General features: G+C 42.5%; 3 protein-coding genes across 5 annotated transcripts in view; 1 reads left to right on the forward strand and 2 right to left on the reverse strand.

Annotated features, from left to right (window-relative positions):
* Positions 1-155: 155 nt before the first annotated feature.
* Positions 156-1,395, forward strand: Gr58a (Gustatory receptor 58a; the record flags this gene model as incomplete). Its single annotated transcript, NM_166491.2, has 2 exons — positions 156-1,175; positions 1,228-1,395. 2 exons carry the CDS (start codon positions 156-158, stop codon positions 1,393-1,395), a joined length of 1,188 nt encoding a protein of 395 aa, NP_726135.2.
* A 4,526-nt stretch (positions 1,396-5,921) lies between these two features.
* On the reverse strand, positions 5,922-7,234 carry dany (distal antenna-young). Of its 2 annotated transcripts, NM_166493.2 has the most exons (3): positions 7,045-7,234; positions 6,739-6,974; positions 5,922-6,683 (listed from the first exon to the last, which is right to left on the reverse strand). In NM_166493.2, the coding sequence occupies exons 2-3, from the start codon at positions 6,938-6,940 to the stop codon at positions 6,058-6,060; spliced, it is 828 nt and encodes a 275-aa protein (NP_726137.2). In that variant the 5' UTR covers positions 6,941-6,974; positions 7,045-7,234; the 3' UTR covers positions 5,922-6,057. The 2 variants fall into 2 exon arrangements, with proteins under 2 accessions (NP_726137.2, NP_726138.1); NM_166494.3 differs by having other exon boundaries at positions 6,739-7,234.
* A 129-nt stretch (positions 7,235-7,363) lies between these two features.
* CG34370 (uncharacterized protein) overlaps positions 7,364-19,415 on the reverse strand; it is a 52,492-nt gene continuing 40,440 nt past the window's right edge. For both annotated transcript variants that reach the window (NM_001103934.2, NM_206199.2), the window contains exons 6-9: positions 19,097-19,270; positions 15,251-15,405; positions 14,910-15,189; positions 7,364-10,103 (exon numbers count right to left, since the gene is read on the reverse strand). In NM_001103934.2, the coding sequence (NP_001097404.2) occupies positions 8,537-10,103; positions 14,910-15,189; positions 15,251-15,405; positions 19,097-19,270 (2,176 nt within the window). In that variant the 3' untranslated portion in view covers positions 7,364-8,536. The remainder of the gene's footprint in view (positions 10,104-14,909; positions 15,190-15,250; positions 15,406-19,096; positions 19,271-19,415) is intronic.

A 19,415-nucleotide genomic window follows, 5' to 3' on the forward strand; every position in this document is an offset into this window, starting at 1 on the left:
GTCCTAAACGCGGCAGACAACTAATTAGGATATAAAGCTTACTGATGGAATTACGATGAGCAGACAGGTTCTCCGATTTCCATCAGGATAACAGAGCTTCCATCGATTTTATAGAACAGTTGACGGGTGTCCTTTGCCGGAAGCAGTTGTACGAAATGCTGTTGAAATTCATGTACATATATGGAATAGGCTGTGGTCTGATGCCTGCTCCTCTGAAGAAAGGACAGTTTCTTTTGGGATATAAGCAGAGATGGTACCTCATCTATACGGCCTGCCTGCACGGCGGTCTACTGACCGTCCTGCCCTTCACATTTCCCCACTACATGTACGACGACAGCTACATGAGCAGCAATCCAGTCCTGAAATGGACATTTAATCTAACCAACATCACCCGTATTATGGCCATGTTTTCGGGCGTTCTCCTGATGTGGTTCAGAAGAAAAAGGATCTTGAATTTGGGTGAAAACTTAATACTTCACTGTCTTAAGTGCAAAACACTGGATAATCGTTCTAAGAAGTATTCTAAATTGCGGAAAAGAGTTCGAAATGTACTTTTCCAGATGTTACTCGTCGCAAATCTCAGCATTCTGCTGGGGGCTTTAATTTTGTTTAGAATTCATTCAGTACAAAGAATTAGTAAAACTGCAATGATTGTAGCCCATATTACACAGTTTATATATGTGGTCTTTATGATGACGGGAATATGTGTGATCCTATTAGTTCTCCACTGGCAAAGTGAGAGACTTCAAATAGCACTCAAGGACTTGTGCTCCTTTCTTAATCATGAAGAACGCAACTCCTTGACTTTATCAGAAAACAAGGCCAATAGATCCCTCGGAAAATTGGCTAAGCTCTTTAAACTTTTTGCGGAAAATCAGCGATTAGTCCGAGAAGTTTTTCGAACCTTTGACTTGCCCATCGCCCTTCTTTTGCTGAAAATGTTTGTTACAAACGTGAATCTGGTTTATCATGGAGTGCAATTTGGCAACGATACCATAGAAACCTCAAGTTACACAAGAATCGTGGGACAGTGGGTGGTGATTTCTCATTACTGGAGTGCTGTTTTGCTCATGAATGTTGTGGATGACGTGACGCGGAGAAGTGACCTGAAAATGGGAGACCTCCTGCGAGAATTCAGTCATCTGGAGCTGGTCAAAAGGGACTTTCATTTGCAGGTAGCATTTTTCTGGTAAAATATACGATATAAAATTTTTCATACATTTTTAGCTGGAACTTTTCTCGGATCACCTTCGTTGTCATCCGTCAACGTATAAGGTCTGTGGACTATTTATTTTCAATAAGCAAACGAGTTTGGCTTATTTTTTCTATGTGCTGGTTCAAGTTTTGGTGCTTGTACAATTTGATTTAAAAAATAAAGTTGAAAAAAGAAATTAAAAGTGATAAACAGAAGCTCTAAGCTCTAAATAACATATGTACATAAGTATAATTCCTTATGTACATATGTATGTATTTGGCTGGCCAAAATCCTTCTTATTGTCAAAAATCATAATATATTTTGACGCCCAGAAGCAGGATCAAATTAGGCAACAAATAATTTCAATAAATGTACATATGTACACCATGTGTGCACACTGAGAGAAAATATTTGTTGAGCCACACGAAAGTTGTAAATAAATGCGGCGATTAATCAAATGTATTTCAGTTTCGATCCTCTTTTCTGCAATGAATTTATGAGTTTCAAGAAAACTTATAGTATAGTTAATCAGACTAATCATTGATTCTCGAAAGATTTTGTTTCTCAGTGCATTAAGCCCCATGTAGCGAAACCTCTTTGTAGGCTAACAAATCAAATTTAATCAAGCTCTCAGGAAGTCAGGCCCCCGGGCTGGATTTGGTCATTAAGTCTGGCCTGTGGGGCACAATACTATCCGATTTAACCAACCCACTGCGACTGTGTTCCTTTCTACCCGTGTGGTTCGATATTCCTCGACGGCTTTTTGTATTAATTCCAATTATACGCACGACTGGGGAATTTCCATTTGGGTTGAAAGGATTTTGGGTCATTATGAGCTCCCACTTCATCATTCCTCTGCCATTCCTTCGTCCTTCATCCTCCGATTGCATTGTTTTTGCCACCTAACTAGTTCTAGATGGGGCGGCAAGGGGTTAATTGGCCAAGGTCTGTGTATCGATTGCAAATTGTGCCTGGGATTGGGATTGTGACATGGCCCGAGCCACAAAACGAGAGCAAACACGATTTCTTTTGATAACTAATTAGCAAACTGGATAAGTTTATTTGGCAAAACGTCCAGATTGCCTCCTCTGTTGGGTAAACAGAAAATTATGAACACAAGTCAAGAAGAAGAATTACATTTCAAGTAAAAAAAGGATTCCCTTCAGTGCTTTCCTCTTTTAAAATGATCTAATTTATATTGGGTAAACAAATACCGCTTTGCTAAATAACGACTGTGAAACTCGATAGTTACTAGATTGTTATTCTGCTTTAGTTTAGTCGTGGTCAAATCCCACTGAAATGGGCCAGTCTAGTAGTTTTCCTCACAGTCCAGTGAGTCGAATGAAAATTTGAATATTTCGTGCATCCCTGGTTCTTGCATGCCCTTAAAATGCAATTAATTTGTTATAAAGTTTTGGCAATAGTTTCGGACTAAGCTTCGTTCAACATTGAGCCCTCTGAATGGACATGGACAAGTTTTCCGAGGAGTTTGCGGGGAATTTGGAGGTCGGAAAAACAGTTATCAACACCCGGAAAAGCGGGTGGGCGAGTCCAGAATAGGGGAACCACACAAATGTGGGTCAAGTTATTTTCAACACTTAAAATAAACTCTGCCTCCTCGGCTCGGTTCCTTGCTCTTTGCCAGAATCCTGGCCAGCATTTCTTTAGCCGCCCATTTTCTGGGTCAGTCGCAAACACAGCCCCCCCTTTTCCGACCATTTTCCAACCGAAACCCTCTTTGTCATCGCCGTCGCCTCTGCGCATAAATATAAATTGTATTGTTTCAAAAAAGTTTTCCCACTGAGTTTCTGCGGCCAGCGGAAAAAGTAGTTAAAGTTTTGTTTTCGCCGCTAGTTTATTGCGTGATTTCCTTCGCAATGACAGGCGGTGGGCGGTTGGTCGGTTGGGTGGTTGGGTGGTTTGGTTGTTACAGTGGGTGGTGTGGTCTGAGTGCCGAATGATAACTGCAAGGCAGAGGTGGCAAGCACACAGTTTGCCACATTATTCACAGTTTCTGCCAGTGCATTTGTGCGGCTTTTAACAAGTTGTGGCTTTCTTTTGGGAAATAAAAAATTAAGTGGAAGCAGAAAATTGGTGCAAGTTAGAAATCGCTCATTAAATGAGTGGATTTCTTAAAATACAACACATAACCTTTATGGAGCTGAAAGAAGACTATCTTCAATTCCCATTACTCACTTTTAAGAAAGAAACTAGTGGATCTTTTAGTTAGTAGCATATCAAAAGCTCTATGTAATGGAAGTGCTCCCTTTTTGCGTTTCCCATTTTTATTTAATTTTCCTTTTCCCCAAATTTTTCATTTGAAAGATCTTAAATGAAAATAAAGAAATTTAAAACTGCTAAATTTTTTCATCCATTTTTTTGGACCCACACCAATCGTTAGCAGCTGGTTGCAATTGCACCGATTTAGGTGATAGCACCACCTTCGAGTGCACTTCAACTTTAGGGATACTTGATGCTAGTTTACAATTCCGCCAATGCAAGTAACCGTTATGCACGTACCGCCACGTGACCAGAAGTCAAAGGGGTGGCACGAGCACGGGGGGCGTGGCCGTTTCCACAGATCGGCGCTTTCCATTCGAGTCGTTTTGGCCTCTGGCAATTCTAATTGCATTTTTACTTAGTGTGGAGTCGAAAAGTTTCTTCTTCTAGCGGGGGCGGATGGAAAGTGGCGAAGAACGTTGGGCGGAGGGCAGTGGGGACTGGCGTGCGTAAAGTTTAATTAAACGTGTTTGATTTATGACTTGTTGGGCATTCGGCTTCTGCCAGCAGCTGCAACCGCAATTCCAATTCCAAAAACCTAATGCGTTTATTTTGGGTCTGTGTGCAGGGGGCGAAAGTTCGTCGCTTTTCCTCGCAGCTTCGCACTTTCCACACTTTCCCCGGCTGGACATAAAAGCCAAGCACCTTTATGGCAGCTGCAGCTGTGTGCGGGAGTTCGAGTGCCGTGCGCCATATGATTTCCGTTTCCGCTTCCGTTTCAACACACAATTTCTAGCACCTTGCGAACGCCGCATCTTTGGCCGTCGTTTTCCATTAAGCGTTTATTGTTTTCGTGGCCATTAAAGTTGCATTTTGCGACCAACGAAAACTGGCCAACTTTTCCTCAACAAGTTCATCATCAAAGTTGGAGCGCAAACAGCAGCAGGTGCGAGCGAGGCGTTGGCCAATCTAGACGCAAATCCCAGGGCTTAGGACTTGGGCCGCAAATCAGGTCAGGCCACAAGCACAAATCTCTTGCTCAATCATTCCACGATAATCAACTTTGATACACGTTTGCAGGAGAGCCTTCGACTTTGCCTTGTAGGCTTTTCCGCCCTGCCATGCATTAAAATGCCGAAAATGATTGGGAAAATCGCAAAAGAAATCCGGAAAAGGCTCTGGCGCCCAATTCTCCGTCTAACATGGAGGCCAAGGCCTGTCCCTTATCCATATTTTTTATGGCCAGCCAGGAAAATGGAAAAAGTTTATGTTAAAGCCACTCTCGCCCTCGTCGATGAACTGTGCGGATAATCGCGAGGCCTTTTCTTGGCCATTTCCACTGGCTTAGCTTGGCCTGTTTGCTGCGGTTCTGATTGTGGGTGGCATTTGGGATGTTAGCCAAGTTAATGGCGCTGTGTGAAAGGTGAATGGAAAAGCCGGCCCAGCGATTGGGTGGCTACATTAAAGCGGCACATTTAACTGGAATATAACTTTAAATATTAAGTCCATCATAATTTTATTGTACACAGGCTGGCATAAACTGGAATCAGTGGACAAAAACATATCTGTCTAGTTAAACAACTCTTTTGTGCGTAGACAACTATTCCAATTGCCCTTGTCACAACACTCTAATTGTTCCTGTCAATGATAAATGCGCAAAACAGTTAAAACGAAAAAATTAAATACAGGAAACCAAGCCACATGGCCCGACAGTCAAGCTGGCAAAACAAAACTAAGAGTTTCCAGTCGAGTTAACCAATAATCCACTTCAAAATCATTTTCATAAATGCTGAAATATGGCCACACGAGCAGGAAAAAATTAAATATATTTCATTAATGGAAACGTTTCGTTTTTTTTTTCTTTTGCGCAAATGAAATTTTACATTTAACATGACCAATTAATGTGCGGCAAAGCCGCAAATAAAACCGCTTAATTACGTGACTCGGCCAAAAGGCAGGCGAACCAGCAACAGCCAGCAACAAAGGCAAAGCGGCTGAAACGCAGAAATTTGCATGACACGCACCGAAATGAAATAATAATATGGTTAATAAAGCCAGCCGCATCTGATTCATACACTACGCTGCCACAGTCAGGCCCACACTCATGCCACCTATTCGGTTCCCGGCCAGAAATCCGATTCCAGTCTCACCGGCTGAAGGCCAATTATCGCACTTATTTCGCTGCTAATTAAAATGCAATTATTTGCTTTAAACAACATAATCCCACTGACTGGCAACTGGCATTTCGTTTTATTTGCATATCGATAAGGCCATTGAGGTAAACTTTTCGGGTTGACCACCAATCCATAGAGCAACTTGGCGTGGGTGTTAACTTTGTAGAGTTGGAAACCGCTCGAGGGATTTGACCACCGAATTCCTTTGATACAACTGTTGATCTGATTAAAAAAAATGCGTTTAATCGCGAATATTTTGATGGAGCTCTAATAGGATTTGACAGTGTTCAAATCGCATTTTATTGAATAATTTGTAAAAAAACTGTACGTTTATTTGGAATACTTTCATGCTGAGAGTATTTATTCTGATTTTAAAAAACGTAACAATATCTTATGTATGTATATGCTAATAGCCTCTATTAATACTTCTTCTCCAGAGAGTGGGCTCCCAGAGCATTCCATGTGAGATCAGTGTGGCACATCAGCGTCCGTGTAGGAGTCTTCGTCATCTTCGGCGGTAATATGAGCCGGTGGTGCCTTCAAGTTCCTGCGATATGAATGCACCTTCGTGGGCACTCGGACTGGCCGTTGCCTGGCACTCATGTGTCCTGTCGCCGGCTGTCCCTCGAGGTACCAACCCCCGTTGGCATTCACATTACGTTCGGCTTCATCAACAAAATCCGTGATAATTTGCCACAACGGCAGGCGATCCGCCAAACCACGCGAGCGAGCCTGAAGCACTGCAGCGGAGGCAATCAGAGTGAAGTTCAGAATTCCCGCATTGAATATATGCAACCAAGCGCTCATCTGTTGCTCACTGTCAGGCGAAACCATTGGCGGCACAGGAAGGGGCACCGGAATCGGAACGGGGATGGGGATGGATGTAGCTGCTGAATCCTCGACTGGATCCTGGGTGCACGTTACCGGATGACCATTAATGTTTCGTTTCTGGGGCTGTTTCAGGGGTTTCAAATCCAGCGGTGGCGATGAGTATGATGATTTAGAAATGACAGACGAAGCCGACGATTTTGTGCTGATGGTAACTTGCGGTTTCGCTAGGGTCATGGCCAGGATTGTGGAATAGTTGGCAGAACCTGTTTGGTAACGATGCTATAGGTATAGTTCAGGATTATCCCATGCGGCACTTACCCGTTTGGCTAGTTGTCTCTCGGGCCAACCGCTGCTCAGCTCGTTTCACCCAACCGCGAACCGTAGACTCCGGAACACCCAATTCGCGTGATATTCCGGCCTTGGTTTCACCACCTCGGATTCGGGCTATGGCTCGCTCCTTGTCGTCCAATGAAACTTGGACTCGGGGACGCTTACCACGTGGAATACCAAATCTTTCCATTTTAGAGTAACTCCAATATCGATAATCGAGTATCCTAACCAAGCAAAGAAGCGAGAAGAAAGCAGTGAAGAACTTTCGATTGGTTTTTGGGTCTAGAGATTTACACAATTTCACTCGCGTTGTCGTATTCCGGACGTTCTGCTCAGCTCGACACGATGATTTGTTTGACAGGCTTTGAGAGGTCCGGGACTTTTGCCTTTGGGCCAGCTGACATTTAAAGCGCCGATGAGGTGGATTTTCTTCGCGTTTCACAGGCCTCTTCGTCTTTCCCTTTCGATGACATTTGCTTTCTCCTTTGCTGCCCATTCTCTTTCTTCAGGAATCCCTTTCACGCAGAGCTGCATTTCGTCGTTTTTGGGGGATGCCAACTTGGGCGAATGGAGCAAAATCCTCAAGTGATAATCAACGCTTTTTCAATTTTTCAGTTTATTTGTTTTCGTTCTTTTATTTTTACATTTAATTCTGACGTACACTAAAATATGTGTCCTAGTTTCCAATTTATTTTAATTTCTTTAAGGGCATTGATTTTCATTTTCTTCTGGGGCATTTCTGTTTATATCTTTTTATGGGGGTTTTTACACTCTTATTGTGATTTGGGATAGCTGTACCTTAGAGGTGCAGAATTTCAGGGAGTTTTTGAGTTTCAGTGAGGAGTTTACTGTCAACAATTTATCAATGGGGGATGTGAACAAGACTTCGATTTTGCAATCCGCAATGCCACTCTTATTCATCCGATTCCATTTCTATATAGACTTATATGCTAGAACCATTTTTGGTTTCAATTTACAATTTCTCTGGGAATTATCGGTTTTTATTTCCTCGTTCTAAAATTTCTGCCACAATTTGTGGAATTCATGGGGGAAGTTTTTCGTTCAATTATGGACTAGGTAAATCTATGTGCAAAAAATATACCCTATATTATGTATATCGTACATATATACATATGCATGTATATATATGTATGTTTCGGTTGACAATTTGCCAACAATAGTACAATATATTCATATTGTATTTTATCGGTATAATAACTAATAAAAACCACCAACAATTGTTTAATTTAATTATTCTTTTACTTTGAATTAAGTGTTTGCTTTCGATTCGACTTTATTTTGTTTTTTGTCATTTTACCTGTCTACCTTAATTAAAATCTAGTTTCTTTACGCTTTTAAAGTATTTCGCTTTTTCAACAATTATCACGTGACAATTTTTTGTTTTAATTAATTTATTCAGGGCAGTTTAAGTTCTTTCCATGGTGTGAGTGTGTTTTTTAAACATTTATATGTTTGAGGGCATTAATAGTTTTTATCGTACAATTATTTGCAATTAATATTCATTATATGTCACGTAGAGCGAAAGTTATAGACTCCACTAGTCAGAGCTGTATAAATACTTTTAAGGGGGATCCTATATGCAATGCTTTAAAAAAAACCATACAGTTTTTAGGATAGTAACATAACGTAAATGGTTGAATTCTTCAAAATAATTAAATTGTAATATAAGAATTTAACAAAACCCAGGATTATCAGATTGGTAGTATCTTAGTATTGATCAAGTAAATTAGAAAAAAGGTTCACAGAACTCTTCACATTTAGGTGCTTAGTAATCCTCCTGCAGATGATGCCTTCCTTGGTGTAAGGACGAGCTTCTGCACATCCTTCTTAGAATCGCGAAGAGCAGTGCAAACATGAGGCACAGTCCAAGGGCTATCAAGGATAACTTTCCATATGGCAACTCACTGAGATCGCGTTTCAGGCAGATCTCGGGGGATTCATCATGCAGCACCAACTGCTGATAGTCGCCAGCATGATGGAGTAATCCCAGTTGCTCCAAATTCCATTCTATATGTCTTGTGAGTTGCGACAACGTCGAAGTGTGCGTCACATTTGGGCAATTTGCTATTCCATTGCATAGTAAGTGCTTTGGAATGCAGACTTCCGTGTCTCCAGGACATCGGAAATCACAACCGCCATCCTGAAGGAGGGAGGCAGCCAGACTGCCGTCCGGATTGCGTGGCAGGTGAAAGAGTTCCGTCCAAACCAGTCGGAAAATGTTTCGGCCTGGTTGACCATCCCCCGTATACTGGATGAGCACGGGCAGGGGTTCCTGATCGGCACCCGTGGCTCCCAACTCCGCTGTGGTCAGGATAGGCAAATCCCTGGCTAAGGATATATTTTCGGGGCAAACCACAAATCGGGGCTCCAGACGACCCGCCAAATAGACCTCGATCTTGGCACTATCGCAGCTGCGATCTGCAAAGCGTGCTTTTTCCAAGTTCAGCCAAAGATCCCTCTGGGCGGCCACTTTCAGTTCCCAAATGCATTTCTCTCGGCGATAATGATGCTCTGGCGGTGCCATGGGTCCCGATACCATGGCCAAGGCCTTCTTGTAGGGGAATACCAGTTCGCCATCTGGCGAGGGTCCGAGGGTAATGGGACCGCACAAAGGACCATGGGCAAACTCATAAGTAGCTTCGAAGAGAGGATTCGGGTTCTTGAAGTACGAGGTAATGGCATGCTGTCCCTGCACAATCATTTCCAGATTCATTTGATCTGCCGAGGATATAACTCTAACCGCTCGGGGGATGTTGTCGCAAAAGCAGGCCAGGTTATTTTGGTACTTATCCCGCTCCTCCCAGATCACCAGCTTATCCACTCGCTCCTCGTGACACCGAGTGCACGCGTTACTATTATACGGAAGTTCCTTGAAGGAAACAGAATTCACTTCGATTATGGCTCGGGCATAGAGTCTTCGATCGGTAACAAATTTGTATTGACAGCGCACATCGCTTCCGCCGGTTCGCTTGAAAATCAGTGAATTCAAGGGCGATCGAAGACGTCCACCTGGATGCTTCCAGGCATACATCACCTCGTCACATAGGGTATTTGGCACTGGGTCACCAAAACGAGTATTGTTGAAGAAATCGTAGTGCGCCCAGTAGTACAGTGAGCTGCCGCTATAGCTGCCCGTCTTCGAGTCGAACTGCACGTACAGTGAGGGACTGGTGCTCACGAAGTCCACCTTCTCCATTGGTCGCGAGAATGTGTCGCAGAAGGTCTTGATAATCCGTGCTGGATCGGCATGGTCGGAATCGTAGATCGTCAGGGATTCTCCGCAGTCTCCTTCGTACTTCAAAATCGGTGATTCTATTCGATTGATGCGGAAACTGGAAAAAAAAAGTTAAATCATGTGTTATTAATTGTCTTTATATTACAAATTGCATTAGAGTTCCTCTAATTAGTTTATATATAATAAATAGACTAATTTGTTAAGATTTTTCTGACATCCTTTTTTTGCTACAGTGCCCGACATAATGGTAAAAACACCTCACTACCCTGCTGGCACTGTGCCAGACCACAATTCTGGCCGCGTCCTTACGCCCTACAATTTAATATAAATTCCACCTGCCAACAGGTAAATCTGGTGGTCTCCCTTTTACTCTGGGACCCTCTCTATCGCACACACGTAGACTCGTTTGGGTTTTTGGGGTCGCGATGTGAGTTGCATTTCTGCCTTCATCAAATTGCATTCCAAAACTATTTGTGGCAGGCTGGCGAAAACGATGGGCGAGCGCCAAGGATATTTGAAAGGAGTTGATGTGGAAGGCCAATTTTCTGCAGTTTTCCTGCATTACGTTGCCAGTTGATGTGATTGCAGTCTTCAGGGTGGAAACTCAAGTTTGGTCAGCGGAAATGAAAAGATCAAGGCGACATTGTTTATTTATTAGATCAAAGGGCTTTTCAGCGAAGTTCAACTGGAAATCGTCAGTGCACACGTACACTTCTTGTTGAGAATGTCCTTAAATACCTTAACTATAATGAATTGTAATAGTATTCTGCTAAGTGTGCATGTTTATTTACCCGTAATCGAACACATATTTTTCATCCATCGTTCTCAGTGACTTATTCCGCAAAGTGCACAAACCGGTTTTATAACCCGACTACTGTTTAGGATTTGCGTATATCCTTTTATATAACTGCCATTCAGAGTCGGTGAATACATTCTATGCAATTACATTTGGCTCTATCCGAAAATATGACATAATACAACATTTTATTAACTCACACAAAGTTGGGAAAAAGTGCCATGAAGAGGGGGGGCTTGGGGGCCGAGAAAAATCACCATCATCAGCAGTTTGTTGGAAGGGCGCAGGGGGGTAGGCGCCTGCAACGCCCCCTAATCTGCGTCGCTGGCAGGCAGCAGTGTGGCACAAATTTCATTTGGTTTCGCTCTTGTTTTTTATGCCCGTGAGTCTCGCCCCTCACTATTCATAATGGAGCAGAGTTACTATTTTTTTTTGTACCCAACTATATCCCCATAACCCCCGGCTTCTTCTCGGCTCTTTTCGACGTGCCCATACCGTCATTCACGTACGCTTCGTCGAAAAGTAAGCCCCAACACCCTGCGGCATGTCCTCGTAATCCGTTTGCAGCCTAGCCCAATTCCAGTTGCTACACTCGCAAAAATCTTTGGTTTCTGGGGCATAAACTATGGCTACAAAAAAGGTATTTTAAAACCAAACAAAATGCTAAATAAGTAAAAATACAACACAATCCGGAAATAAAGGGAATAAAGGGGGTGGATTTGTCTGTGTGTAAGGCCGAGTTACCAACTCCCGGTCCGAGTTTTCCGCCATGCTGACTCCGTGGGCGTGGTTTTTTTTTTGGGGGTGGTGGTGGTGGGCCAGGGATCGCGGGAATTGTTGTCAACTGGTTAGCCTGGTTATGTGCATATGGGAGTCGATTGGGGCCGTGCCCAAAAGCCCAGAGCGTCAGTTTATGTGGCCATAAGGCTTATAAATAGCCCAAGTGTGCGGCATGTCTTGTGCATTTCAAGCGGATTTTTGTTAGTAGGGTAAAAAACATTGTGGATGACTAAAATTGATTTTATTTCTGTTATTCAAGAGATTGCCGTAGGAGTTTATTACTGTCTCGAATGTGTAATAGAAGAAACAATAATCAAAATACGGCTTGTGACTAGAAAAGAATAAGAACTTAAACCAAAGACCATATACACCTCATCAAGCAATGATTGCTTTCCTACTGCTTCTGGTCGCAATGTAATAGCAAGTCGCAAATGATAGTCGACATTAATACACAATAGTAACACAATCTAACGGATAATGGCACAGTGAAGCAGACGCTGATGAGTTGTTAGTAGCTAGTAAAAGTTGAACACGGCAACTCCCTTCGACCGTTCGCAACATTATTGGGAAAAGTGTGTGCTCTGCACAAGCAAATGGATTGCTTATCCATCCCCCACTTCTGGGGAGAAAACTTAAGTGCAATATACTCAAGGAGTAGTTCAACATCTGGTCAGCTCACTTGGAAAAATCGCAGTGGAGTAGCAGATAGGTAGTAGACAAAGACCGAGCAAACAAAAAACGAGGGAGGCGGCCGCATCCGAAAGCAAAGGCAAAGCCATGACATGTTACTTAAATGAGCAACTTTGTTGGAAACAATGTCGACAGCGTCTAGACTCGAAACTCGGGACCCAGGACTTGGGACTCGAGACTCTGCGACAGGCAGCAGGACAACAGCTCCCACACTCCCAGGTGGGGCGATTCTTTCAGGAGGCTGGGGCAGGAAGAGTAGGGTAAGGTGTACGAGGTAAATGCAAACTGACAGTTACGAAGCGGACTGCGAGAAAATCTTCCTAATGGGCTGCCTGTTTGGGCATATCCTTGCTGGGGATGTTGAGTTTGCGTCCAAGTTTCAATATATATTGCAGGAAATGTATCTCAAACATTGTTTGTTGACCATTTTTATACAATATTTAATCTATTAACTTAGTTCTATGAACATTCTTTTGTTAGCAGTATCACTTTATGTTACAGGTGTCATATGCTCCCGCAATATGTAAGGGTATTCTATGTTTCGGTCATTATATCCTTCTATTTCTTATTGCCGCTCTTGTTGTTGCAACTTGAGTGAAGTTTGCAGAAACAACAAATTGTTAAAAAAAAAAAATGGACGAAACAACCACAACAAGGTTGGCAATAACAACAAGCACAAGGACAACAACTTGGCCCGAAGAGCGGGATAGGTAGGTTTGTGCCGAGCGCAGTTTTCCATTGCATTTTTCGTCTACTTCGAACTTTTCACCAAAAAGAAAAAACCACCAAAGCCACGTAGCATTGGCCATCTCTTTCGCCCAGCGTGTAGCTCTCTCTTTCGATTGCTTACCCTATTCGGTTGCATTTTGTGCACTGTAATCACGCAATCATGTTGCCCACTTCTGAACTCTTAATGGCAATCGGTGTAAACGTGCGCACAACTTTTCCAGCACCCAGCGCCCATTCCAACCGCTTTTCCGCCCACTTTTCCCACTGCCCTGTTATCCAGCAACAATGGGCTTACGATAGTTACTCGATGCTCTCTTGGAAATCCTGCTTCCTTCTGTAGGTGGACATAAATATTTATCTTTTGGCAAAAACTTGCTTGATATTTTAAAGCCCCAGTCTCCGCCCGATCTTTCCAGCATCCCCATGTGCTGTTGTGATGTTTGTCCGGAACACATAGTTTTCTTTAGCCGCTTCCAACAAAAACTTGGCAATGTTGCTAGCAATTTCTGCATAAATTACAGGGGACTGCAACATTAAGAGGTTGTTTGGGTTCTTCAGGTGGAGAAGGTGCTCCGGAATCATTGCAATTGCAGCTGGATTACTTGAAGCAAACTTGTGTAAATGGAAGTACTTGGGATTACAGGGAAGATGGACGTTAAGAGACAGACATAAAGGTAGTTAAACGCCAGTTCAAAACCAATCCCAAATAAAATCATACCTTGCTATGGAAATGAAACAGAAATCTATAGAGATCCCAATTGTTCCTCATTTTTCTCTTGAAATAATTAATTATTTTTATCTACTTAAGTTATACCGTTTTTAATAAAATTCTTTTAGGGGAATCTTTTTGAGGCACATCTTTAAGAGCAATTTAAAATGTACACCCCTATCTACCATATCTGTTTTAAAACTCCCACCTTTATTTTGTTTCCCTCGCAATCATTGATGTGCCCCAAAGTGTCAGTCGAAAAACTTCGCCGTAGTCTTTGCCATTCGTTGTGGCATGCAAAGCCAAAAACCGCAGCACAATAAAATATTTCGCAGCTCTTGGTGGGAAATTCAGTGGAAAATACTCAAAATGAAATGCACAATCAATGCGACATTTGGCCAAAAAGTTCAGACACTTGCGCAGCAACATTCCACACACCGAAATCGTCGACAATGGCGACAAAGTAATATTGTATATATATATATTTGGATTTATATGCGAGTATTCTCACAAAGAACAACTCCAGCTCAACACGTTAAATTAAAATGTCACATAAATCTTTGCGGAAAATTTCATTAAAATACGCTTACAGCATAGAGCGCAATGAGGAACCCCGAGGATTGTCCCAGAAGAAAGAAAGGGATGAAATCCATCCGACGGAGCAAGTGCAAACCGCCCACATAGCCGCAAAACTTTGCACTTGTAGCGAAAAGGCCGGCCAAAGGATTTTGGACTGCGGAGAGGGATCAACTTGGATAGTCCTTGTCGGGCTAACTGGTTCAAAAATGGAAATTTTAATGGAAAAACTTGTAAACGCAAAATGGCAAGTGGTGACCCCGATCTTGAGTCGAGCTACGAGTTGGGAAATGTTTTCACAGACATGATAATTTAAAAAGGAACTTGAAACTTATTTGATTTTTGATTAAACCAAAACTTTGTCAGCAACTTTGTTGTGACCATTACCTGGAGAATCGATGGCTTTTTCGCCGCAAATGTATTTCAATACGATAAAGCCGTTTATGCCGTTTTTAAGTTTTTCTTGCAAATTTAAAGATTAATCTAATATTAGGCGTTGGAAGATTTTCGAATGTCTGCACTATTACACAGTAATCATCAGCCAATTCTAACTACCACATATCTGCTAGCTGGACATTCCAGAGAAATTTTCCAATGAAATGAACGATATTCCCAATGCCTACCTGGGGAAATAAAGGCGCACAATTTCACCGACATGTCCTTTGATGTGGTAGCTGCAGGACGTATTCGGCGGATACCAGTGGGCGATGCTAAGGAAGATGCCCTCGCTGGCGCTGCTGTCCTTTAAAGAATCGGAGCTCAGTAGCCAGTCGCAGACGCCGTGCTTGATCCCAGCCGTCTCCACATGACCTGGCCAGTTGCCAACGTTGAAATGGAAGCCTGTATTGAGCAGCGGACCCGCCGGCGAAGTAACAAACTCCACATACATGTATTGTGATGTGCCTGTCGGATATGCAAATTGTTTAGATGGCGGCCCTCCACAGGACACGGCCTTGCTACTCACCAATAATGCTGAATGGGAACTTGCCCAGGCCGCAGAACTTCCCAATGAGCGGCGAGTGCTCATCACGTCCATCGTATACGGCCAACCAGTCGTAGGGACAGTGCTCATTACCAGATCCGATCGGCCTGATGGGGCAGGTCATCACATTCTCACACCTGCAATATGAATGGTCACTTTATGATTACTGCCGCCTGTCTTTGTTGCGTTTATGAAAGCGTTGAAAGGGTAAATTTCATTTTCCCAACGCCAGCAATTGAATAAAAAAATTGAAAAAGTGAACAATTAAAAAACTCACGTTCCACAAATAACGAAGAAAATAAAAGGCAAAAAAAAAAGGGAATAACAAGTGAGGCTGGCAATTGAATAACTGACTGAGTGCTGATGCTTTTAGTGCCTGGCGGAAATCCATGAAAAAATGCTGCTGAAACAGGGGCGCGATCAAAAAGGGGAGTTTTTGAGTAAGAACCTTAACTGATTTTTATGTGAACATTTTTTTAATGTAGCTTAAGGAAAGGATTGATATAGAGCTACGATAACTGCGTTTATGTTTCATTTAAATTTTGATTACTCTAAAACGTAGAAACATTTCTTCTCTTCTTTCAGATTCAGATGTAACTTTAAGTTGTTTCAGTCTTACGGCAGATTAGTCGACTTTTCCATTTCGCAAATGCTTTTAGAATGGACTTGAATAAATGATTCGTAAGCTTCATAACTACGCCCATGGTCTTGACATTCATTTGCACTTTGCCAGCCCGAGGAAGCAAAAAAGCGGGCAAAAAAAAAATAAAGTTCTCCGAGAAAAACAAGAAAAAAGGCTGCGGAAAATGCGAAGCGTCTGCTCTGAAGCCTTTTCTAATTTCTTGCGTCAGACAGTCGAGGATGCTTTTAATTTTTTGCCGGCCGTCTGGTCGAATAGCACATAACCCTGACTCACGGCCCAAAGCACTGGGCCCAGACAAAGTGACCTTTGTGCCCGTCTATTGATGATGGCCACGATGACGGGGAATCACAATTTTACTTCCCCCTGGCGGAGCACACTGATTGGTGGGCAGTTCAAAAGGCAAATGAAATGCCTCTCACCTGCGCGTGTGTGTGTGTGAATGTGAACTTTCTAATTGAAAGCCAACTTTGGCAATTACGAACTGAACTTTAATCAAATAGAGACCGATTCAGTGAGTCAAAGCCGAAGGCAGTTGAATGTGATTTGGCAAGTGAAACAAAAATACCAATTTAATTGACAGTTTCATTGAGCCTTTCCGTCTTCCCTGAATTCTCTACCATTTTTTTGTTTTTTTGACCAATCGCAAGAAAGTTTTTGGAGCAAAGTTTTGAGCAACTTTTGTATCTATATCCATCTATACGTAGCAGAAAGATAGATTTCTATTAGCTAGTCGGTTCGTTTCAGTCAATTTAATCACTTTGTCAGCAAGTTTTTGCCCGAGTCTGCGAAGAGCTAATCCAACTTATTGATAATAAATGCGTTGTTGGCCAGAAAGTTGATTACAAAGAAGGAGGGGACAGAGAAAATGGCTGTTTAGTCTGGGGTAAAAGTTTTTCGCCCAGCCCGTTGGCATGGGCAGCACACATATCAAAAAAAAAAGAGCAAAGGAAAAGCGAAGCGTAAAAAAAACATCAACTGACTGGTAATAATTTCGGCATATTAAAAAACTTTTTTACTCGATGACTTTTGCATTTGTTTGGCATCCGGCCGTCGAAGTTTTGCCGACTGAATTTTTCTGCTGTGATGGCAAGAATATTTTTGCTATAGCGCTAAGGAATTAGGAATGTTGTTGTGGCTTGTATTCTTTGACAGCCGAAGGAGCTGTGCAATAAACTGAAGTGATTTATAAAACAGCGGCCACACGAGGCAACTTTCTGCTTTCCGCTGACTCGGCATCCAATTCGTATCTCAAACTGGAGCTGCCGAACACAGGTCGGGTTTTATGAACTGGATTTATGGCGGATTCTTACCAGGCGGATTTGTCGGATTATGTTGATTGTTTAGATGTGGAGCCCTGGATGCTGGCAGAAACTTCAATATTTGATTATTGGTGGTGCTAAACTCATGTTTAACCTTCTGCAACGATGCTCAAGGTGCAGTATTTTTCTGTGTGAAACTCGATGCCAGAGTAAATAACTTTCCATCTGCAGAAAGTACCCTCCACGAACTGGGCTGGGGAAAAGTTTTTAGAATGCCAACATCCCACCATGATTAGCTCCTTGGCAAAGGTTTGTTTGTCTAATCCTTTCCTGCAGGCCGAAAGTAACTTAGACTTGCAAATTAATACACACTTTGGAAGGATTTAAGCTCGAGTCCCCCCCCCCCAGTTTCAGCCCTTCCTTTCAGACAGTTTGGGGACCCAGCTCAAAGTTGGCAACTTTGACATGCGTCTGTCCGCCTCAGCTTCTTGCCTCCTGCCAAAGGACTTTTCGAAAGGTAAATATTCAAATTGAATCTATAAAAATAAATTGAATGTTGCTTATCTAATTCCGACTTGCTGTGTTGCCTGATGTGCACGTGCTGGGCTGGGGAATCGGAAACGGACGGAGGATCGGCTATGGGAAGGGAAAGTATGCTGACTCCAGAATTTGCACATCAAACCAGCTTAAAGATACTCCATGGCCACTTCTGCCGGCCATTTGTGCTCGGAATGTGCAAAGTGTTAAAAGCTGAAGGTTTTTACCACCCAACCATTAAATCCCCAATGAGTCGAGGGCCAAGAAGATTTGACCCACCCTCATTACGCCGAGTCCATGATAAAGCAAATATTTTGTGAAAGGTCATTTTGGTTAAGCAAATGTAAATTGTATTTGCGCGACAAAGGATGGGCAGGGATTCCAGGGGACTTATGCCCACCTGGGTGAGGGTCGATGCTAATAAAATATGTAGGTTCTGATTTAAGCCGAAAATGATTTGCAGGTGCGCCAGCAAGTGAGTTTGGCTAATGAATTCGAGTTTAAAAATGCATATTATTTTGTTATATTCCATATCCCTGTTAGTTATTTGCGACTGCAGACTTTTCGGTATAACTGCTAGGGAAAAGTATCTTATTGCAAATTGAATGGATATGCATTTTGGGAATGATATGCTTTTAAAGGTGGGTTGAATTGTTCCCTTTCTCAGAAACTTTCATCATTTTGGCATTAATATTGCGAGACAGCCATGACGGCAAGCATTTTCTTCCCCTTCTTTTCTCGCCACAATCGAGGGCAACCTCACTCAAAACGTAATCCTTTAGCCAATTTCGCCAGACACAAACACAGAGACGGGCGGAGAGTCACAGATACAGAGGGAGGGTGGAATCCGATTCGGAAAGTGACGCATACAGATAGATACGGTGGAAATGCAAGCCGAGGACATGTCGCCAACGTTTTCCAGCAAATTGGTGCCAATTTTTGCGACGAACGCTCTGTCAAATTGTCATTGTCAGCATGCCAAATGCATTACAACAACACAACCGTTGGCAACAACACTGTTTTCGGGCCAAATGTCGTCGAATTCTGTGGATTGTGCAGTCGGCGTGCCAAAATGACAAATTACAGGGTGTTGCATTTAACACTAATTTCGATTCGGAAAAAAAGGCATAGATAAATGGAGGTGAAATAAATTTGCATAAATAAAATAAACTTTGTTAACGTGCTTCTGATGGCTTTATAATTTTCGCAAACAGATAGAATATCTCTGATTATTTTATGTTATAATTTGGAATTAAAAACTAATCCAATTGTAATAGTTTTTGCCTAATTAAATGAACATAACATATTCAAATAAAATATAATTAAGAGTGATGCTTTTGTCATAATTTAATTGAACTGCGGCTTATTACATTTGATGTGCCAACTGACCTTTGACCATCCACTGCAAACTGCTCATTCTGCAGATACAATTTGATATATGGCTGGCGAGTGTGCAGCTTATAGCGGCAATTCAGGGCCCGAGGATATAGGCCAGGATATGCGGGCGATTGAACGTAACAGGTCTGCAGGCGACAATCTCGATACTCGCGTTCGCAGTAGGAGCTGTTGGTGAAAAACAAAATATATATGTAAGCTATGATTATTTAATTTAATTTGTTTCAAATTGCTTATGGCACCCAAACCTCCGGTGAAGGTTTTGCCCAGGAGGCATCCTAAATGATCCTTGGTACTTTTCGGGTTCGTTGGC

The sequence above is a fragment of the Drosophila melanogaster genome, chromosome 2R, assembly GCF_000001215.4.
Source record: "Drosophila melanogaster chromosome 2R".
Lineage (NCBI taxonomy): Eukaryota > Metazoa > Arthropoda > Insecta > Diptera > Drosophilidae > Drosophila > Drosophila melanogaster.

Bases quoted from the DNA above. Each gene is read 5' to 3' on its own strand.
- dany (NM_166493.2), bottom strand. From the start codon at position 6,940: ATGGAAAGATTTGGTATTCCACGTGGTAAGCGTCCCCGAGTCCAAGTT. The intron at 6,684-6,738 runs GTAAGTGCCGCA...GTTACCAAACAG, and splicing joins AGAGACAACTAGCCAAACGG to GTTCTGCCAACTATTCCACA.